The sequence below is a fragment of the Balaenoptera musculus genome, chromosome 13 (assembly GCF_009873245.2).
Source record: "Balaenoptera musculus isolate JJ_BM4_2016_0621 chromosome 13, mBalMus1.pri.v3, whole genome shotgun sequence".
Classification (NCBI taxonomy): domain Eukaryota; kingdom Metazoa; phylum Chordata; class Mammalia; order Artiodactyla; family Balaenopteridae; genus Balaenoptera; species Balaenoptera musculus.
Window position 1 is genome coordinate 71,757,364 of NC_045797.1, and position 19,459 is coordinate 71,776,822.

The 19,459-nt window shown below is 39.6% G+C and overlaps 1 protein-coding gene across 1 annotated transcript in view; it reads right to left on the reverse strand.

Annotated features, from left to right (window-relative positions):
* FAM228B (family with sequence similarity 228 member B) overlaps positions 1-19,459 on the reverse strand; it is a 75,149-nt gene that overhangs the window by 5,698 nt on the left and 49,992 nt on the right. Inside the window, exons 8-11 of the mRNA XM_036872719.1 lie at positions 15,468-15,555; positions 15,217-15,373; positions 6,522-6,629; positions 320-953 (exon numbers count right to left, since the gene is read on the reverse strand). Coding sequence (XP_036728614.1) covers positions 947-953; positions 6,522-6,629; positions 15,217-15,373; positions 15,468-15,555 — 360 coding nt within the window. The 3' untranslated portion in view covers positions 320-946. The remainder of the gene's footprint in view (positions 1-319; positions 954-6,521; positions 6,630-15,216; positions 15,374-15,467; positions 15,556-19,459) is intronic.

Sequence of the window (19,459 nt, forward strand, 5' to 3'; positions counted from 1 at the left end):
CGGGGCCAGTGGCACGGCGACTCACTGTTCTGGGAGGGGAAGGGGAGCTCCTCTAAATACAAATTAAAGCACTACGCTTAGACCCCAGCCCCTCTTCCCGCAAGCCCCCTACACCTCTCTCCACAGGGGGCGCGGAGAGGAGGAGCCGGTCCCCCACCCCACCCCCGGCTCAGCCTCGCCACCACCCCGGCCCCTCCGCGCGACGCGCCTTCGACCGCCGGGCCTTCAACCGTCCAATCCGACACCACCCCAGGTTTTAGTTAAAAATATACATATATATAAATTTCGGTCATGCAAATTAATCCTAAAGAGAACTTACCATTTATCTGTATGATCCAGGGCTACAAGTAGAAGCGAGGATTGATTTTTAGTGCCCCTTTTACCTAAGGAAAACAAAAGTCTCTCCTCCTATGCTCCAGGTCCTACTAAGTCTTCTGTGACTAGGAGTCAAACTCAACATGAGCCAGAGGGGTAATCAAAATGAATTTTTGTAACTTTGCAGACTCAGAATCAGCACGTGGGTAATCAAAATGAATTTTTAAATTTTCTAAAGACTGTTGGAGAAACCTGGGGAGAATATGTGGGTGTGGATTTTAAGGGTGCCTGACAATTTAGGGAAAGAGAAAGTGAATTGAGATGGGCGCTAAGTAAAGTAGCTATTAGTATTGTTATTGTATCTTTCAGGCAACATTTCTTAACTCCTGGGGGAAATACATTTGCAATAACTGTCAATATACAGTACTGTCATTTCTTAATTATCATACAGACACTGGACTCAAAAGATGAAGTTTATTGCAGATGCTCTTCTTAGACATAGAACAATTCTTGAGTGCCTTTCCTGGTCCTCATCCTGAATGATTCCTGCTGGCAGATGGCTTCCTTTGAAGCAGCCTTCTTTTGTGTCCTCTTTTACCGGTCAAGGCTCAGGGTGTGTGCTCCTTGATTGCTAAAACCTTTTGAAAATGACAGAAAAGTGTAATTGATACAGGGATGAGGGGCTTACAAGAGCATAAAGAATTCCTCTGCTTTAGCTGAGCTGATCTCCCTGAAACCTAGCCCTCCTGTTGGCGCTAAATGACTTGGAGGCAGGGTCCCCACCTAAATCTCCTGACTCAGCCTCTCCTCACTCTATCTGGATTAAGAAACAAAGAGCTTCTGGGACAGAGCCAACCCTATTATAGGTGGGGTAGAGCACTGATGTGTGATATGATTTGAGGGACCCCCTATGGTCCTGCTTTCTGATGTCAATATGTCTGGAGTGCTAATTTACACTAGGATTATTGTGATTTATAAAATACTAGGTTCCTTTCTTCCCTTCTCTTTTCAAACCTCTGAATCTCTGTCCACCTTCACTATCAGCTGATGGATGACCTTCTGACTTACATGAGAAAACGAAGTAAACAGAAGTAAACAATCTTCCTTCACAAAATTCACCAAGCTGGTTTCATCTAAGTCTACACCCTCTGCCTTCCTTCCTCTTATAATGATGGATTGTCCTGACCTCAAGTCCTGGATCCTACCTCTCCACAGGTAAAGGAGGTGGGAGGGTGGAGGAATGGATGAGGGAGAGTATTTTAAGTAGAGAAGTCAGAGAAGGCTTCTCTGGAGAGATGATGTTTGTGCAGAAGTCTGAGTGACCTGAGAAAAGGAGACATGGAGAGATCTGGGGAAGGAGTGTTCCAGGCAGACGGACTGGCGGACGCAAAAGCCTGAGATGGGAGTGAGGTTGGCGTGTTCACAGAACAAGAAAAGGAACATAGTGAGCGTGGAAAGAAAGGCAGGTGATAAGGGTGGGGAGGAGGCAGGTGCCCAATCGTATAGGAGGTTTAGAGGCCATCATAAGGAGTTAGAATAAAATTCAAGGTGTGAGGGGAAGCCATTAGAAGGTTTTGAGTAGGGGAAAATTCTGATCTAATTAACATTTTTAAAAAAATATGGTGCTGCATGGAGAACTGATTATATAGGGGCGAGAGCAGAAGCAGGAAAACGAGTTAGGAGGCTAATGCAATAGGCCAGGTAAGATCACAGAAACTTGAACCAGTGGTAGTAGTGAAGAACTGAGAAGTGAACGAGCTAACAGAGCTCGTTACCTATAAGACACAGGAACTGAGTGAAAGCAAGAAATAAAAAATGACTCCTAGACTTTTATCCTGGGGGTCCTTTTTGGATTATAGTCCTATTCACTGAACTAAGAGAAATTTGGCAGGAAGAGGGGCAGAAGTGCAAAATTAAGACTAATCCTCGGGACTTCCCTGGTGGTCCAGTGGTTAAGACTCCGTGCTTCCACTTCAGGGGCCACGGATTCGATCCCTGGTAGGGGAACTAAGATCCCACATGCCACATGGTGTGGCCAAAAAGAAAAAAGAATAATCCTGTTTGGGGCTGGTTATATCAAGAGACCCATAACCAGTACAGTACATAAGAAGGGTGTGTAGGGTATGATTACAAAGCAACTTATTGTATTTTTTTTCCTCACTGTCCATTTAAACCCGTTTGGTTGGGTAGTTCTCCAGCAACTTCCTGTTTTATTCTCCTCATTGTACTTATTACCAGCTCAAGTGATATTATATATTTGCCTGTTTATTGTCTGTCTCCCATCAAAATGTGAGCTCCTTGAGATCAGAGATTTATCTGTTTTGTTTACCTCTAGTCTCCAGCCTTTCAAACACTGCCTGGTTCAGAGAAGGTTCTTGTTAAAATTTGAGGAAGAAAGCAAGCAAGCACATGAGAGGATACTAACACATGACAGTAAAAGGAGTGAAACCACAAAATTAAGTCTTAATATGTTTACCGTGAGTTAAAAAAAAGTAGCCCCCTTATCCTTTAGGAGTAGGGAAATAGAGTCAGAAAAGAAGAATGATAGATTGACTGTACACTCAGACAAACGAACCATTTCCCTACTGATTTCTAACTGGGAGATGGGGAGGATAGGCTGTGACTTCTCCTTCAAATCCACTCCTAGAAGAAGCTACACTCCAGAGACTCGGGACACAGGGTGTAGAGAAGGGAACTGAAGGGAAGTGGCCCCTAGACCGGGAAGCAGTAGGCTAGCCTAGACAAGTCAAATGTCACCAAGTTTAACCATAGTCACCTTAGGATGAGAAATCTGTGCTCTGTGAACAACTGTATTTCTATACATTTTACATTTGGGGACTTTTATTTTACTTTTTAAACTTTACTACTTTAATTTAGGATATGGTCCTTTTGAAAATTTTTGCCTTTCTTGGCTAAATTAAGGGGAACAAAATTTGGGGCCTGGCTTGGGTGTGGTAACTGGTAAATGTGGTAGAGAGATGGTAGAGATGGTGGAGGGATGGAAGAAGGGCAAAATCAGGAGAGGGAGCTAGGGAAATCCTACAGTCCACCTTCTAGAGGATACCTCTATTGTGCAGCTGCCAGGGGCAACTCTCTTCATTCCCTCTGAATCAAGGACACCTGCCCCAGTTTCTTCTACTCACTCCCTTTTGGCAGGGGGAGAGGGTAGGGAGGGTGGCCCACTGCCTCCTGTCTTCCGGGAAGACTGCCATACAGAGAAGTTGTTCCCAGCTGCTCAGATTTTGGTATCAGCAATTGCTGCCTTGTGTATTACAAAATGGAACTACACCAGCTCTCACCGCAACCTGGCCCTCATCCCTGTCTACCTCCTAGCTCGAGAAAGTTCAAGGAAGAAAAGTGCCCTTTAGAGTTGGCCTCTTTGGGACTTGGATTCTATCCCTCCTGATAACATAGAGGTTCTTTTTCCAGAAAGGATGACCCTGTGTTTCCAGAGGGAGGAACCAGAAAGGAAAAAATTATCCTATCAACTCAATTGTAGCATTTACTATTTTATTTAAATTTGAAGCTGATGAGTTCTATATGAATTTACACATTTTTATGAAAAATAAACCCAAATAAATAGCATTACCTTGCTCTAGTAACATTTTCATCTGAAATTTCATTGCTGCTTAATCAAATAGCTGAGGAGGGTTCTCTGGCATATATGACCCCCTCACAGAGGTGTCCACTGTGGCTTCCCTGGGAAGGTCTAACTCTATCAAAGACAAATATGCCTCTTTCACCTCAATGCCGTACTTGGTATGCTTCCCTAATTCATGGAAGAAAATATAATCTTCTTCCTTCCTCCAGGGGGAGCTCATGAGTTTAAGCCTCTAGTTTAAGTCCCTAGGTACTCCAACAATGCAATATTCTCCTTCATATCTGAGTCACACTCTGCTATAAAAGACATTAAAGGACAAAACCTTTCCTTTTATACAATATATAAAAATTAAATAGGATTAAGATGTTTATTATCCTAAAACCTGACTCATACAAGTATGTATGAGACCATGGCAGTTACAGATTGCAGAGGAACTTACTACTCTTTTGGAGCCTAACAGACAAGAGTGATGCTAAAGCATTCCATCTTTTAAGGCCTTCAGCTACCACGTGAACAGGGCTTAATTTCAATACTTCCTATTATCCCTCAGCTTCAGCTCCCATTCAAAAAAGCAGCAAAGTGTTAAACCACACCTCAAAAACACTGAGAAGTCCACAATGGCCAGCACCATCTCTAACAGTTATCTGTTTCTACTTTAAAGCACTAAAAAGACCCTCATGAGGCAACCAGTTGTTCTCTCTGCTGGACATGTCAGAATCAAGCATCTCTAAGAGCCCTCTGGCTTCTGCCACATTGTATTTATTCAACAAATTCTGAGTTTATTCAGAATGAGGAAAGGGAAACTACTGCAGCTTACTTTTGGGCTTTTTAGGAAGAGAATTGTAAGCCAACCTCCTAAACATCACGTAAGCTCACTTATCTTCTGCCTTGCTAGGTTCTTTTTTTTATTATTATCAAGTTTTACTAAGATATAATTTATGCACCATAAAATTCACCCATTTTAAGTGCACAAATCAATGATTTTTAGTGTATTTCCAGAGTTGTGTAACCACCACCACGATCTAATTTTAGAACATTTCTATCAGTCCAAAACCTCATGCTCACTTACAGTCACTCTCCATTCCCAACTCCAGCCCCAGGCAACCAATGATCAACTTCCTGTCTCTACAGATTTGCTTTTGCTGAACATTACACTTAAATATAAATAGAATAAAAATTGTGATTGTATTCTTTCACTGAGTATAATAGTTCTGAAGTTCATCCATGTTGTAGCATGTGTAAGTACTTCTTTTCCTTTTAATTTCCAAATAATATTCCATGTATGGATGTACCACACTTTGTTTATCCATTCACCACTTTATGAACATTTGGGTGGTTTCCACTTTTTGGCTATTATGAATAATGGTGCCATGTACACCCACTCATACACAAGCCTTTATGTGGCCATATATTTCCATTTCTCCTGGATAGAAATTGAGGAGTTAAATTGCTGGTCACTTGGTAATTTAATGTTTAACATTTTGAGAAACTGACAAACTGTTTTCCAAAGTTGCTGCACCATTTTACATTCCCTTCAACAATGTCTGAGGGGCATACACCCAGAGAAAACCATAATTCAAAAGGACATATGCACCCCAATGTTCACTGAAACACTATTTACAATAGCCAGGTCATGGAATCAACCTAACTGCCCATCGACAGACGAATGGATAAAGAAGATGTGGTACATATATACAATGGAATATTACTCAGCCATAAAAAGGAACAAAATTGGGTCATTTGTAGAGACGTGGATGGACCTAGAGTCTGTCATACAGAGTGAAGTCAGAAAGAGAAAAACAAATATCGTATATTAACACATATATGTGGAATCTAGAAAAATGGTACAGATGAACCAGTCTGCAAGGCAGAAATTGAGACACAGATGTAGAGAACAAACGTATGGACACCAAGGGGGGAAAGTGTGTGTGTGTGGGGGGGGGGATGAATTAGGAGACTGGGATGGACATATATACACTAATATGTATAAAATAGATAACTAATAAGAACCTGCTGTATAAAAAAATAAATAAAATAAAATTCAAAAAATTCAAAAAAAAAGAAGTTGAAAAAAAACAAGAAAACAATGTCTGTGGGATCTCATTACTTTTAATCAGATACTTAACCAGTTGTATAACTATGTAGAGAAATCTCTTACTTTTAATTCCATTAACTAGTAAATTGAGATGATGTGCCATGTTACACACACAGTAGTATGTACCACTTTTCTGCTTATAACCTCTCTTCACCCTGGGTACAATATTGTTAACAGCTACTACCCACCAGAATTAGTCCAAAATTCCATTTTTACCGCTCCAATTCAATTAAAAACCTCCTAACCTTTAAGTTTAATATGAGTTGTTAACTTTTTTCTATGTCTGTGCTTGTTATTTCTGAATGTGTCAGCTGTCTGTTCTTTAAAACCAGAAAAAGCTGAGGAAAGTTACCACCTTTCCCAGTGGTGGGAAATGCCTGATGTCCAGCCACAAGAGCCTGGTGTATTCCTTGGCACCGACTCCAGCAACTTAAAATGATGGCAGGGGATGAAAACACAGCCAAGCATGTTAAATGAAAGAAGAACAAAGCTATGGAATAATAGGCTTACTTGTAAACAACTGCTTTTTCTTCTTCCTGGGATTCCAGAAGATGAGGAGTTTTTGTAGAGGGTTTCAAGTCAAAACTACTTTCGTTAAAATTCACTTTTACTTTTAACCTTTAATAAGATAACAGGTGTGAGAGGATGTTCTGAAAACAATACTAGCTTGCATTTATACAGAAATCATTGTTATACATTGACTGCTATGTATATTGTCCAAAATATCATTACTTCAAACTGGTGTGCATTCTTGGGTGTTTCAGAGTTGCTGAAACTATGATAGAGACTGGTTTACTATTTACTGAGACCCTAGAATCAGCTAGGCAAAGTTTAAAGTATTCCCTATATCCTAGGGCTTATACTCTAAATGTAAAAAGAAGTTACAGAGATTGTCATTTACAAGCATAAACGTAAAATGCTTTTCCTAAGAACCCAAACACCCCATTTCCCAGTCTCCTTTGCCATAAGGTGGCAGGCAGGTGCCTTAGATCCGTCTAGTCTTGCCCCAATCAAGAGTTGGTTGGGGGACTTCCCTGGTAGTCCAGTGGTAAAGAATCCGTCTTACAACACAGGGGACGCAGGTTCGATCCCCGGTCAGGGAACTAAGAGCCCACATGCCACTGGGCAACCAAGCCCACACGCTACAACTACTGAGCTTGCGCGCCTCAACTAGAGCCCGTGTGCTGCAAACTACAGAGCCCACGCGCTCTGGAGCACACGCGCCACAACTACAGAGCCCACACGTCCTGGAGCCAGCACGCCACAACTAGAGAAGAGAAAACCCACAGGCCACAGCTAGAGAGAAGCCCACGTACCACAACAAAGAGCTTGTGCGCCGCAAGGAAAGACCCTGTGTGCTGCAACTAAGACCCGACACAGCCAAAAATAAATAAATAAATAAATAAATAATAAATCTTAAAAAAAAAGTTGGTTGGAAGGGTGATACTGGCCCTGTGAGGAGCATCCATTTTGCTGGCACAGATTACAGCAGAGCTGGTGGGGTTCTAAACCAACCACTGGAGCAGCAGCTTCCTGATTCTGCAGTTTCCCGATCATAGCAGAAACAACACATCCCTTGGCTAGCCGATTCGACACTGTGATTTTGGGAGTTATTTCTGAAATTCAGCCCTGTTTCTTAAGACCTCCCAATGATTTCATGAGCAGTGTAAGTCCTCAATAAATGAATCCTTTTCTGGGGTGGCTTCAGTTGTCTGAAACCAAGAGCCATTATCGTAACTAACATACTCAGTACACCTAGCATGCAAATAGCCACACAAAGAATTAATGGAAAGGATCAGTCTGATCCTGATTTAATCAGAATGAATCTTCCTAGAGAATGTGGATTTTGAAATATGTTTTGAGTAAAAGAAATCGGTATGGCAAACGTTTAGATTAGGGTATAAAGCACTACTAACAAGAGGACAAAAGGGTTTCCTGTGTTAATATATCTGAGAAGGGCTAATGCAGTGGCCCATTTGTCTGCAGGAACATTCTTAGTCAAAGCTATCCTGGGGCAGAACCTTGAGATGAGAGTAAATACTAAGGGTACCAAACGATAATGAAAAGGTTGGATGAGAAGAGTATTATCGGATTCGACCTTCTCAACTACCTCTCCTTTTGCTCAGAGCCAACTAAAAGTAGGGGCAGGAATGTCCTTAGTCAGCAAATCCAGTGGCTTCCTCTCAGTTCTCTATATCTGGCATAGTGCCTGATCCTTCTTGTCACCCTTTCCTCTCCTGATATCTGGCAAATCACAGACTACTGCTTCTTCCTCCTTTTCTCCTTCCCACCTCCTAAATTTTATAGCACAACCTTTCATCTCAGTATTTTTCTTTTTCCCAGTATTCTCTCCTCAGCCTATCTAATCCATTCTTATGCTTTTACTCTCATTTCCAAAGTGAACAACTCTTTTAGTTCTCCAACCTCAAATCCCCTTCTCCCTTGAGCTGTTGTCTTACTTTTCCAACAACCTGTAATACATCTTTACTTGAAAGGACTACCAGTATATAAAACTCAGTATGAACAAAACTGAACTCATCAATTGCATTTCTGAATCTGCTCCTCCTATGTTCCATCTTCTGCTGACAGCACCTCCATCCTTCCAGTGACCTAGATTTATATAGCAGGGTCTTTGGCCTCCCCCCTCCCTGCTCATTACTTCATTAGTCCACGAAACAAGCACTTTACGCCACTCAATTACTATCCTCAAGGAATTTACAGTACATGTAAAGATAAATATATATATACACATATATATGAACAAAAAATATACTATCTATAATAATGGCTGACTAGGAGCTCTGAGGCAGTGATCTTCAAGCAGTTTTGTTTATATACTCCTTAAAAGAGTTTTGAAAAACCACATAACCCCTTGAACATTTTAAAGCTGACACCTACAATTTTTCATTGCAAGTTTAAATAAGTTTATATCTTGTTAATAGATTTTTTTAAATATCAAATATTCATTAAGATAAAATGAGTGTTGGCCTTACAAGCAATGAAAGTTTTAGGATATTATTTGATAAAATAGATTTTAACCACCATATTAAATAAAGCACACCAAATCTGAAAGCAATCACAAAAAACTGTTATCAGAGGATTATAGCTATTATATTTTGAAATTCTGACAGTACCAGAAAACATTCCAGCTATATTTAAAAGAAGCATCGGGACTTCCCTGGTGGCGCAGTGGTTAAGAATCCACCTGCTGATGCAGGGGACACGGGTTCGAGCCCTGGTCTGGGAAGATCCCACATGCCGCAGAGCAACTAAGCCCGTGCATCACAACTACTGAGCAACTAGAGAAAGCCCGCGCACAGCAATGAAGACCCAACGCAGCCAAAAATAAATAAATAAATAAATTTACTTTTAAAATTAAAAAATAAATTAAATAAATAAAATAAAAGAAGCATCACTAAATTATATAGCTTTAGCTACTCCAAATTCAAAGCAACCCAACACAGACCAAGTACCCTGATTCTGTAGCATGCCTTTAAATCAATCAATTAATCAGTTAATTAAAGTAAAATAAAATATGTATGACAGGGAAATGCAGAAAGACCTGTGGGTTAAGTTTTCTTGCTTCTTCATTAAAGGAAGTCTCTCAAAAGCCAGTATTTTTATTTGTCCCTTTATTTGGTACCTTAAAATTTTTTACACCCAGGTTGAAAGATATGCCTCTCTTTTAAAAAGTGGGATAAGAAGTCATATGAATGCAGGCTTGTTCTCAGGCAGATCAACTTTTGGAAAGAGTACATACAGACTTCAGAATCTGGAAGTTGAGACCCTTAAAACTATCCATGCCTATGTATACCTTGGTAAGTCTTTACAAGCCGTTATTGTATATTTTGAAATTCACTGCTTTGAGGGAATCCATTTACTTCAAACAACTAGACCCTGGATAGAATGTACCCTTCAAGGTGTCACTAGTCTTACAAGAGAAGGAGGGGGTCTTCAAGAAAAACACACACACACAAATGTAGTAGAGGCTAGAGGTGTGGGAAGTTAGGGCCATAATGGTGGGCAGCAAGGGCAGATGGAATAACAGATAATAATCCCTGAGGGCAGATGCCAATAACAGAGTTAACAGAATACTGAGCCCTGTCTATGCCAGCTATAAGGTGGGGACACTACACTTGAGACTGCCACACTGAGCCTAGACATTTGAAGGGAACTGGCTAGGCCCAGGTTGATGGCATCCCAGCTACTGGCAGAGGCAGAAACAGAAGCAAATAATCTGTGTAGAAAAGTTTCCCCAATTTAGGCCAATAGGACACCCAAAGATAAAATGAACTCACAAATAAAATTCACTAAGCATACGAGAAAGCAAACCATTATAATTGAGAGTCAGCAGAGAAAAACAAAAGATTTATTAGCATCCCCCCAAAATACGGAATTTGGAATTATCAAATATAGAATGTAGAATAGCAATATATAAAATGTTTAAAAAAATAAATAATCCAATCACCAAGACAAGAAAACAATAAGAGCCTATCAGGAACGAACAAGCATATGGGGTGGGTACAGGAAGAAAATTTCAGAAATTAAAATTTTAATATTGAACACAGTGAAAAAAGAATAGTAAACTGGAAAATATATCCAAAGAAATTACCAAAGGCGATGGAAAATACGAAAGAGGTATTAAAAGTATTAATATATAAGACATTTACATATGATATATACAAAGGGCTCAAATAAGCCAGTCTTCCCCAAACATACTAGCCTCCACGGGAGTGGAGCAATGTGAGACATAGAGAAAAATCCAGAAAATTATCCAAAGAAAACATTTTCCTTACCATATTAGTCATCTCCAGAACCTTCCTGAGGATGAAAATAAAATACTGCAATTGAAACCTACCATATGCCCATTATTAGCCCACTATAAAATCAATATTCTCAATAAAATCACCTTCGCATACAACCTGAGTTAAATCTGTTATAAACAGATTCCTGGTTTGGGTGGACCCTACCTAATTACTAGAGTTAGGCTTATGATTCTCAAAGACAATGAAAAAAAGTAGAAAGCCCATTCTTTCAGAATTCTGTCTTAAGGTCTATTTGTGTTTTACTAACATTTACAGTGCCATTTGTAGCAAATTTTTAAAAATAAGAAAATTATTAGAGTTCTGCTTCCATTTAAGGATGAATCAACACTGGTGCACAAAATTTAACAGATGTACCACACTAATGCAAGATGTTAATAGAGGAAACTAAAGTGGGGAATGGGGAGGTCGAGATATAGAGAAATTCTCTTTCTGCTTAAATTTTTGATAAACTTAAAACTGCTCTTAAAAATAAAGCCTAATAATTAAAAGATATCAGCTAAAATTTTAATGAATCCTTAAAGTCCAAGTGTGGGCTAGCATGTCATTTTGGAATAGCTGGGGAGACCTCATACAAGAAGTGTTTACACTCATGAGCAAGCGCTTTTCCAAGGGCCTGCACCAGGTGCTAACAAGAAGACTGGGCACAGAGCAGAAAACCAGAGAAAACCCCCATTAGTGGCAAAGATATGCAGGAAGAGATTGACAGTGCTAGGTAAACAAGTGCCCCTCCCACTTTCCTGGATCCTTCCCCCCCTACAAAGCAAAGCATTAAGCTGCTGGGGTAAGGGAAGCAAACTCTTTTTCAGGGTGATAAGCAAAGATCTAGTGCTTTTGGGAGAGGAGTAAAAGCAAAATCTATCTACCTCTGGAGGAGGGATGAGAAATCCTCATATCCAGGCAGACTTAAGGCTCTATTGTTACTAAGATAGGGATAGGAGTAAAAACCCTCTGTCCCAGGAGGAGGCACAAGAAATTGCCTTGTGCCCAGAATCCTATAATTATACCCAGCAGAGGTCTGCTACTATTGGAAGAGGGGCAGGAAACTACCATCCAAGAACAACCACAGACATAAGATAGTGTTTGGGTGCTACAGGGAGAAGAGAAAGGAACTCTAAGAAAATCCTACTCCTGAGGCCCAAGCATATAGGGCTTGCCTAAAACTGCGGCTAGGAAAAAGAAAACAGAGAACATTCCTTTGCCTGCCTCTTTGAGCCTACCAACAAGCAACAGCAGAATACTTCTGGTGGGGGCTTCCCTGGTGGTGCAGTGGTTAAGAATCCACCTGCCAATGCAGGGGACGCAGGTTCGAGCTCTGGTCTGGGAAGATCCCACATGCCGCGGAGCAACTAAGCCCGTGCACCACAACCACTGAGCCTGCGCTCTAGAGACCATGCTCTGCAACGAGAAGCCACTGCAACGAGAAGCCCATGCATCACAACGACGAGTAGCCCCCACTTGCCACAACTAGAGAAGGCCCCGCACGCAGCAATGAAGACCCAACGCAGCCAAAAATAAATTAATTAATTAAAATAAATTAAAAAAAAAAAAGAATACTTCTGGGATGAAGCAAGACCGTGGAGACACCTCACTCCCTCCACCTCTGTGATGCAGCCTTGCAGGGACAGCCAAAAACTGAGGAGGGCACAGGAACACCTGAGAAAACCCCTCAGGTACCCCAGCCCCTACCCTAAGGACAAGGTAACAACAGCCCACCACTAGAGGCATCTGAAGTCTGTGATGCATTGAAAGTAAAAATAGCAATAATAATACCTAAACCCAGCTCAATTTCTGACTAGATAAGCCCAATTCTCCACACTAATGCTTGACAGAAGAAAAGGCATATTCATTTCTAGACATAAATGTTCAGTCTGTACTATTCTACCTCTAATGCCTGGCATTCAATTAAAAATTACAAGACATGCCAAAAAAAAGCAAGACAAAATATCCCACTGTCAAGAGATAAAGCAGTCAACAGAACCAGATTCAGAATGAACCTGAGTTGGAACTCTCAAATGAGGAACTTAAAATAACTATGATTAATATGTTAAAGAGTCTAGTGGAAAGATGAACAATATGTATGAGCAGATGGAGAATTTTAGGAAAAATTAAAACTATGTGAAAAAAATCAAATGGAAATACTAGAAATAAAAATCATCACATAAGAAACGGAGAATTCCTCTGATGGTCTCTTCAGTATATAAGACAAAGCTGAGGAAAGGTTCATTTGATGGTGATCAATAGATAGGATACAGCTGAGGAGAGACTCAGTGAACTTAAAGATAGGTGGGTAGAAACTGTCCAACTGAAATACAAGAAGAAAAAATACATAAATAAATAAAAACAGAGTATCTAAGAGCTAAGGGACAACATCAAGTGGTCTAACATACATACAACTGGAGCCTCAGAAAGGAAAAAAAAAAGAAGAATGGAACTAAAAATAGAACTACCATATGACCTAGCATTTCCACTCCTGGGTATCTGAAAAAAACAAAAGCACCCCAATGTTCACAGCAGCATTATTTACAATAGCCAAAATATACAGGCAACCTAAGTGTCCATCAACAGATGAATGAGTAAAGAAGATGTGATACACACACACACACACACACACACACACACACACACAATGGAATACTACTCGGCCTTGAAAAAAAAGAATGAAAATTTGCCATTTGCAACAACATGCATGGACTTGGAGGGTATTATGCTTAGTGAAGTAAGTCAGACAAAGAAAGACAACTATGGTATGATATCACTTACATATGGAATCTAAAAAATAAAACAGGGGCTTCCTTGGTGGCACAGTGGTTAAGAATCCGCCTGCCAATGCAGGACACAGGTTCGGGCCCTGGTCCAGGAAGATCCCACATGCCGCGGAGCAACTAAGCCCATGCGCCACAACTACGGAGCCTGTACTCTAGAGCCCGTGAGCCACAACTACTGAGCCTGCATGCCACAACTACTGAAGCCTGCGCACCTAGAGCCTGTGCTCCTCAACAAGAGAAGCCACTGCAATGAGAAGCCTGAGCACCGCAACAAAGAGTAGCCCCCACTCGCCGCAACTAGAGAAAGCCTGCGTGCAGCAATGAAGACCCAACCCAACACAGCCAAAAATAAATAAATAAAATAAATAAATTTAAAAATAAAACAAACTAGTGACTATAACAACAACAACAAAAAAACAGACTCACAGATACAGAAAACAAACTAGTGGTTACCAGTGGGGAGAGGAAAGGGGAAGGAGCAAGTTAGGAGTAGGGGATTAAGAGGTAAAAACTACTATGTATAAAATAAATAAGCTGTAAGGATATTTTTGTATAGCCAATACTTTATGATAACTATAAATGGAGTATAACTTTTAAAAATTGTGAATCACTGCATTGTGCATCTGAAAAACTTATATAATACTGTACATCAACTATACTTAAGTTAAAAAAAACACAGGGGAAAGATAAATTGGGAGACTGGGATTGACATATACACACTACTATATATAAAATAGATAACTAATAAGGACCTACTGTATAGCACAGGGAACTCTTCTCAATACTCTGTAATAACCTATATGGGTAAAGAATCTAAAAACAGAGTGGATATATGTATATGTATAACTGATTCACTTTGCTATACAGCAGAAACTAACACAACATTTTAAATCAACTATACTCCAATAAATTTTTTTTTTAAAGTATTTGTTTATTTATTTATTTATGGCTGTGTTGGGTCTTCGTTTCTGTGCGAGGGCTTTCTCTAGTTGTGGCAAGCGGGGGCCACTCTTCATCGCGGTGCGCGGGCCTCTCACTATCGTGGCCTCTCTTGTTGCGGAGCACAGGCTCCAGACACGCAGGCTCAGTAATTGTGGCTCCCAGGCCCAGTTGCTCCACGGCATGTGGGATCTTCCCAGACCAGGGCTCGAACCCGGGTTCCCTGCATTGGTAGGCAGATTCTCAACCACTGCGCCACCAGGGAAGCCCCAATAAATTTTTTTTAAAAACACACAGGAAGAATGGGGCATAAGAAATATCTGAAGTGATAACAGCCTAGAATTTCCCCCCCCAAATAATGAAAGACATCAAACCACAGATACAAGAATCTCAGTGAACCCTACATAGGATAAAACAAAAAGGAAGGGGAAAAAACACCTACACACATCATAGACTAGCTAATGCAAACCAAAGACAAAGAGAAAATCTTGAAAATACCCAAGAAAAAAGAAACATCACATACAGAGGGACAAAGACAAGAATTACAGTAGACTGCTCATTGAAAAATGAAATATTTTTTAAAAATCATAATTATGACAAAATACATATCACTGTCTCAAGAAACAGTTTTCAAATTCGAAGAGGTTCCATAATTTCTATTATACTAACCATTACCTGCTCCTTTTACAAAATTCACTTTCTATGTAGTTTGTAGGCAGTTTAAGCCACTCATTTGGAGTCATAAAGTGCCTTGAATTAGAAATTCCTGGAAATCTGGAATGCAGTTTGGCCTTCTCAACCTCTTTAAATTCTTTCATTGTAAATATTTTGCCTGTAGGAAGATTAGCAAGCTAAATTAGCATCCTTAAATGCAACTCACATTGTTCTTGGGTTATGAAACCATATAACAATTAGAAACTAAGTACCAGTCTCACACTGCAGAAGAATTCTTTTTCCATCGTCTTTGTCATATTGTGCCTTTTTCAAAGGGTCACGAAATGGTGGGATTGTAACCTACAAGAAAAACACTTCTTTGAGGACCGGGTTGCAGCTCTTTTTCAGTGTATTCTAAGCATCCATGTATGGCTCTTATGCCAGAAGAATCAAGATTACAATATCTACAAACTAACAGCAATCTAATTATTATATATATTTAACACATTACAAAGAGATGGCAGCACTCCAATACATCTCCTAGCAAGGCCCTTCAGCCAAAGAAGCATGGTTAGCTCTTGTTTTAATAGCCTTTTCAGATCATTGTGGATATTCTTTTTAGATATCAATACTATACCCAAACTCAACAAGTGGCAGCTTTTTAAAGGTCAGTTATGATGTAGAATCTGAAACCATATCAATGAATTATTCAAACTCTGCTACATTAAAATCCATTGGTCCATCCTGAACTTGAACTCTGAATGAATCTTTTATCCATATCATGAATTGGTTGTTTAGAGAAAATTAGATCACTGAGTTATGTGAGGTCTTCCAAATGTTAATACATTTCATTATACAATAATCACATTCATTAATATCACCAGTCTCATCAGTAAAGTCTTTGAGTATTGGAACACTGTCATATATGATGGTATGATATTTCAAAAATTCAAATTTTTGTTTGAAAGTTCACATTTTATCATTAGCAACAAATACTGTCAGTTGTTTTTCTTGAAGTGACAGACTCACTTCATTAATTTTCCAGAAAATGTCTACCAAACACCCAAGACTTAATAAACATAGTCTGTAACTCATTCTTTCAAGTAAAAATGATGTTCCATGAAAAAAAAATCAGGCAATTCAGCTCACAATTCAAACAATCATACTGTATTTCAGTATGCATAAATGCTCTTTGCATACCTCGCATTTCATCAGAATCTTAAAAAGATATGTAGAAAAGACCAAGACTTGGAGGGGAGGGATGAATTAGGAGTTTGGAATTAGCAGATACAAACGACTACATATAGTAAAACAGATAAACAACAAGGTCCTACTGTATAGCACAGAGAATTATATTCAATATCTTGTAACAAACTATAATGGAAAAGAATCTGAAAAACTATATATATACATAAAAAACCAAATCACTTTGCTGTACACCAGGAACTAACATAACATTGTAAATCAACTATACTTCAATAAAAAAAGGGGGGAGTAAGACTTAATAAAATTAATAATTTTTTTACTGTTTGATCAAGGACATTCTTAAGTGAAATTGAATTTTTTTTTTTTTTTTACTGTGAGTGCATGACAGCGAAGAATATGAGTACAGTACCAGTATAATCTGGTAACACTGACTTAAGTAGTTCTAAGGTATTAGCAGTTTCACCCAACATTGCTTTTGTACCATCAGTGCAAATGTCAACACAATGAAAAAGGCAAATAAAATTTGGCACTATTATGAAAAGTTTTGGCCTAATGTACCCCCTAGAAGGGTTTCGGGGCTGTCAAAGGTCTATGTACCTCACTTTGAGAACTGCTGCTATAACCTCAAAGTGCTCAGCTTACCTTAAGAGGTCACCTATCAGCTTCATTCAGAGTGGCAACGTGGTGAAAGAACAGAATAGAATTCTGGTATCCAAAAGATCTGGTCTCAGGCTTCCCTAGTGGTGCAGCGGTTGAGAATCTGCCTGCCAATGCAGGGGACACAGGTTCGAGCCCTGGTCCGGGAAGATGCCACATGCTGCGGAGCAACTAAGCCCGTGAGCCACAACTACTGAGCCTGCGCGTCTGGAGCCTGCGAGCCACAACTACTGAAGCCCGCACGCCTAGAGCCCGTGCTCCGCGACAAGAGAAGCCACTGCAATGAGAAGCCCGCGCACCACGACGAAGAGTAGCCCCCGCTCGCCACAACTAGAGAAAGCCCTCACACAGCAACAAAGACCCAATGCAGCCAAAAATTAAATAAATAAATAAATTTATAAAAAAAAAAAAAGATCTGGTTTTAAATCCCAATTCTAACCCTTACCAGGTATGCTACTAGTTAGTATGTCTAAGGATCTAACTCTAAACTCTCAGTTTAACTCTGACCTATAAAAATAGGGACAATAGCACATACACACACCTCAATTTGGGGAAAAATTTAAAAGACTGCTTTGCCCTGCAACTACCAGCAGTTTAAAACGTCTATGATTCAAGGTAGGTTTTTTGTTTTATTTTCTTTAATAATATCCACTATTAGCAAAAGTGTGGAAAAAATAGATTCTCGGGAGGAGGTACAAATTTATATAACCATTCTGGAGGACAATTCCGTGATATGAATTAAAATCACGCATAATTTTTAACCCAGCAATTCTACTTCTAGCAACTTACCCAAAGGAAAAAATTAAGAAATAAATAGTTACAGGGATGTTCATCATAATGTCATTTATGACAACAATAGGTCAAAAACAACCTAGAGGGACTTCCCTGGTGGCACAGTGATTAAGAATCCACCTGTCAATGCAGGGGACACGGGTTCGAGCCCTGGTCCGGGAAGATCCCACATGCTGCAGAGCAACTAAGCCCATGCACCACAACTACTGAGCCTGCGCTCTAGAGCCCGTGAGCCACAACTACTGAAGCCCGCACGCCTAGAGCCTGTGCTCCACAACAAGAGAAGCCACTACAATGAGAAGCCCGCGCACTGCAACAAAGAGTAGCCCCCGCTCACTGCAACCAGAGAAAAGCCCACGTGCAGCAACAGAGATCCAATGCAGCCAATAAATAAATTAATTAATTAATTTAAAAAAAAAACCAATCTAGAGGTTCAAAATAAGGAATATGTTTAAAAAAAAAAAAAAAGATGGTACAGCAAGATAGTATATGTGGTTAGAAACATACCCGTACTCTGCTATTTACAACTGTGTAACCTTGGACAAGTAACTTAACCTACCCGTGCCTCACTTGCCTTATTTGTAAATGATCAGTGAATGCTGAAATAAAGTAAAAAGAAATCTTTAACATTTGGTTAATCCCTCAGTGCAAGTTAGCTATTAATAACAGAATACCATGCGTTGATTACAATTGTATATTTATATTTATTGACAAAGAAAGAAAGCAAATCATAAACTACTGAGAAAAAGAAGTTTTTTTTTTTTTTTTGGAAAAGAAGATTTTAAAACCTAATGTGTGGTATGATCCCATTCTTGTTAAATAAAAATGTGTACATATACCTACACATAGAAAGAAGTCTTTTTTTTTTAAATTGAAGTATACTTGGTTTACCATTAGAAAGAAGTCTTGAAGGATATACAGAAAAATGTTCATGAGTTCACTCTGGTTATCTTCTTATTCTTTATTTTGAGTGATCTTCTTATTCTTTATTTTAAGTGATTTTGAGTGATCTTCTTATTCTTTATTTTAAAATTGATTTTCTCATTTATATATCATAAAAATATATTACTTTTGTAACAAATTTAAAAGTCTATGAAATTTTTTAACATTATCTATTACCCAATTATTATACAATATTTTCAAATTTTACAGAGGTTTAATTTACTTTGGACTTTGGCTTTTTTGTTCCTTTCTAAGATATGGAGATGGGACATGATTCTTAAGATGTTACTGCATTCGTTGGGAATCACTAAAGGACTACTTATATATTAGGACTGCTCAAAAAAACAAACCACATAATACCAAAGTTAAAATTAGAAATCTACCTTCAGGGGCTTCCCTGGTGGCGCAGTGGTTAAGAACCCGCCTGCCAATGCAGGAGACACGGGTTCGAGCCCTGGTCCGGGAAGATCCCACATGCTGCTGAGCAATTAAGCCCATGCACCACAACTACTGAGCCTGTGCCCTAGAGCCCGTGAGCCACAACTACTGAGCCCGTGTGCCACAACTACTGAAGCCTGCCCGCCTAGAGCCGTGCTCCCAACAAAAGAATCCACCACAATGAGAAGCCCGAGCACTGCAACGAAGAGTAGCCCCCATGCGCCGCAAC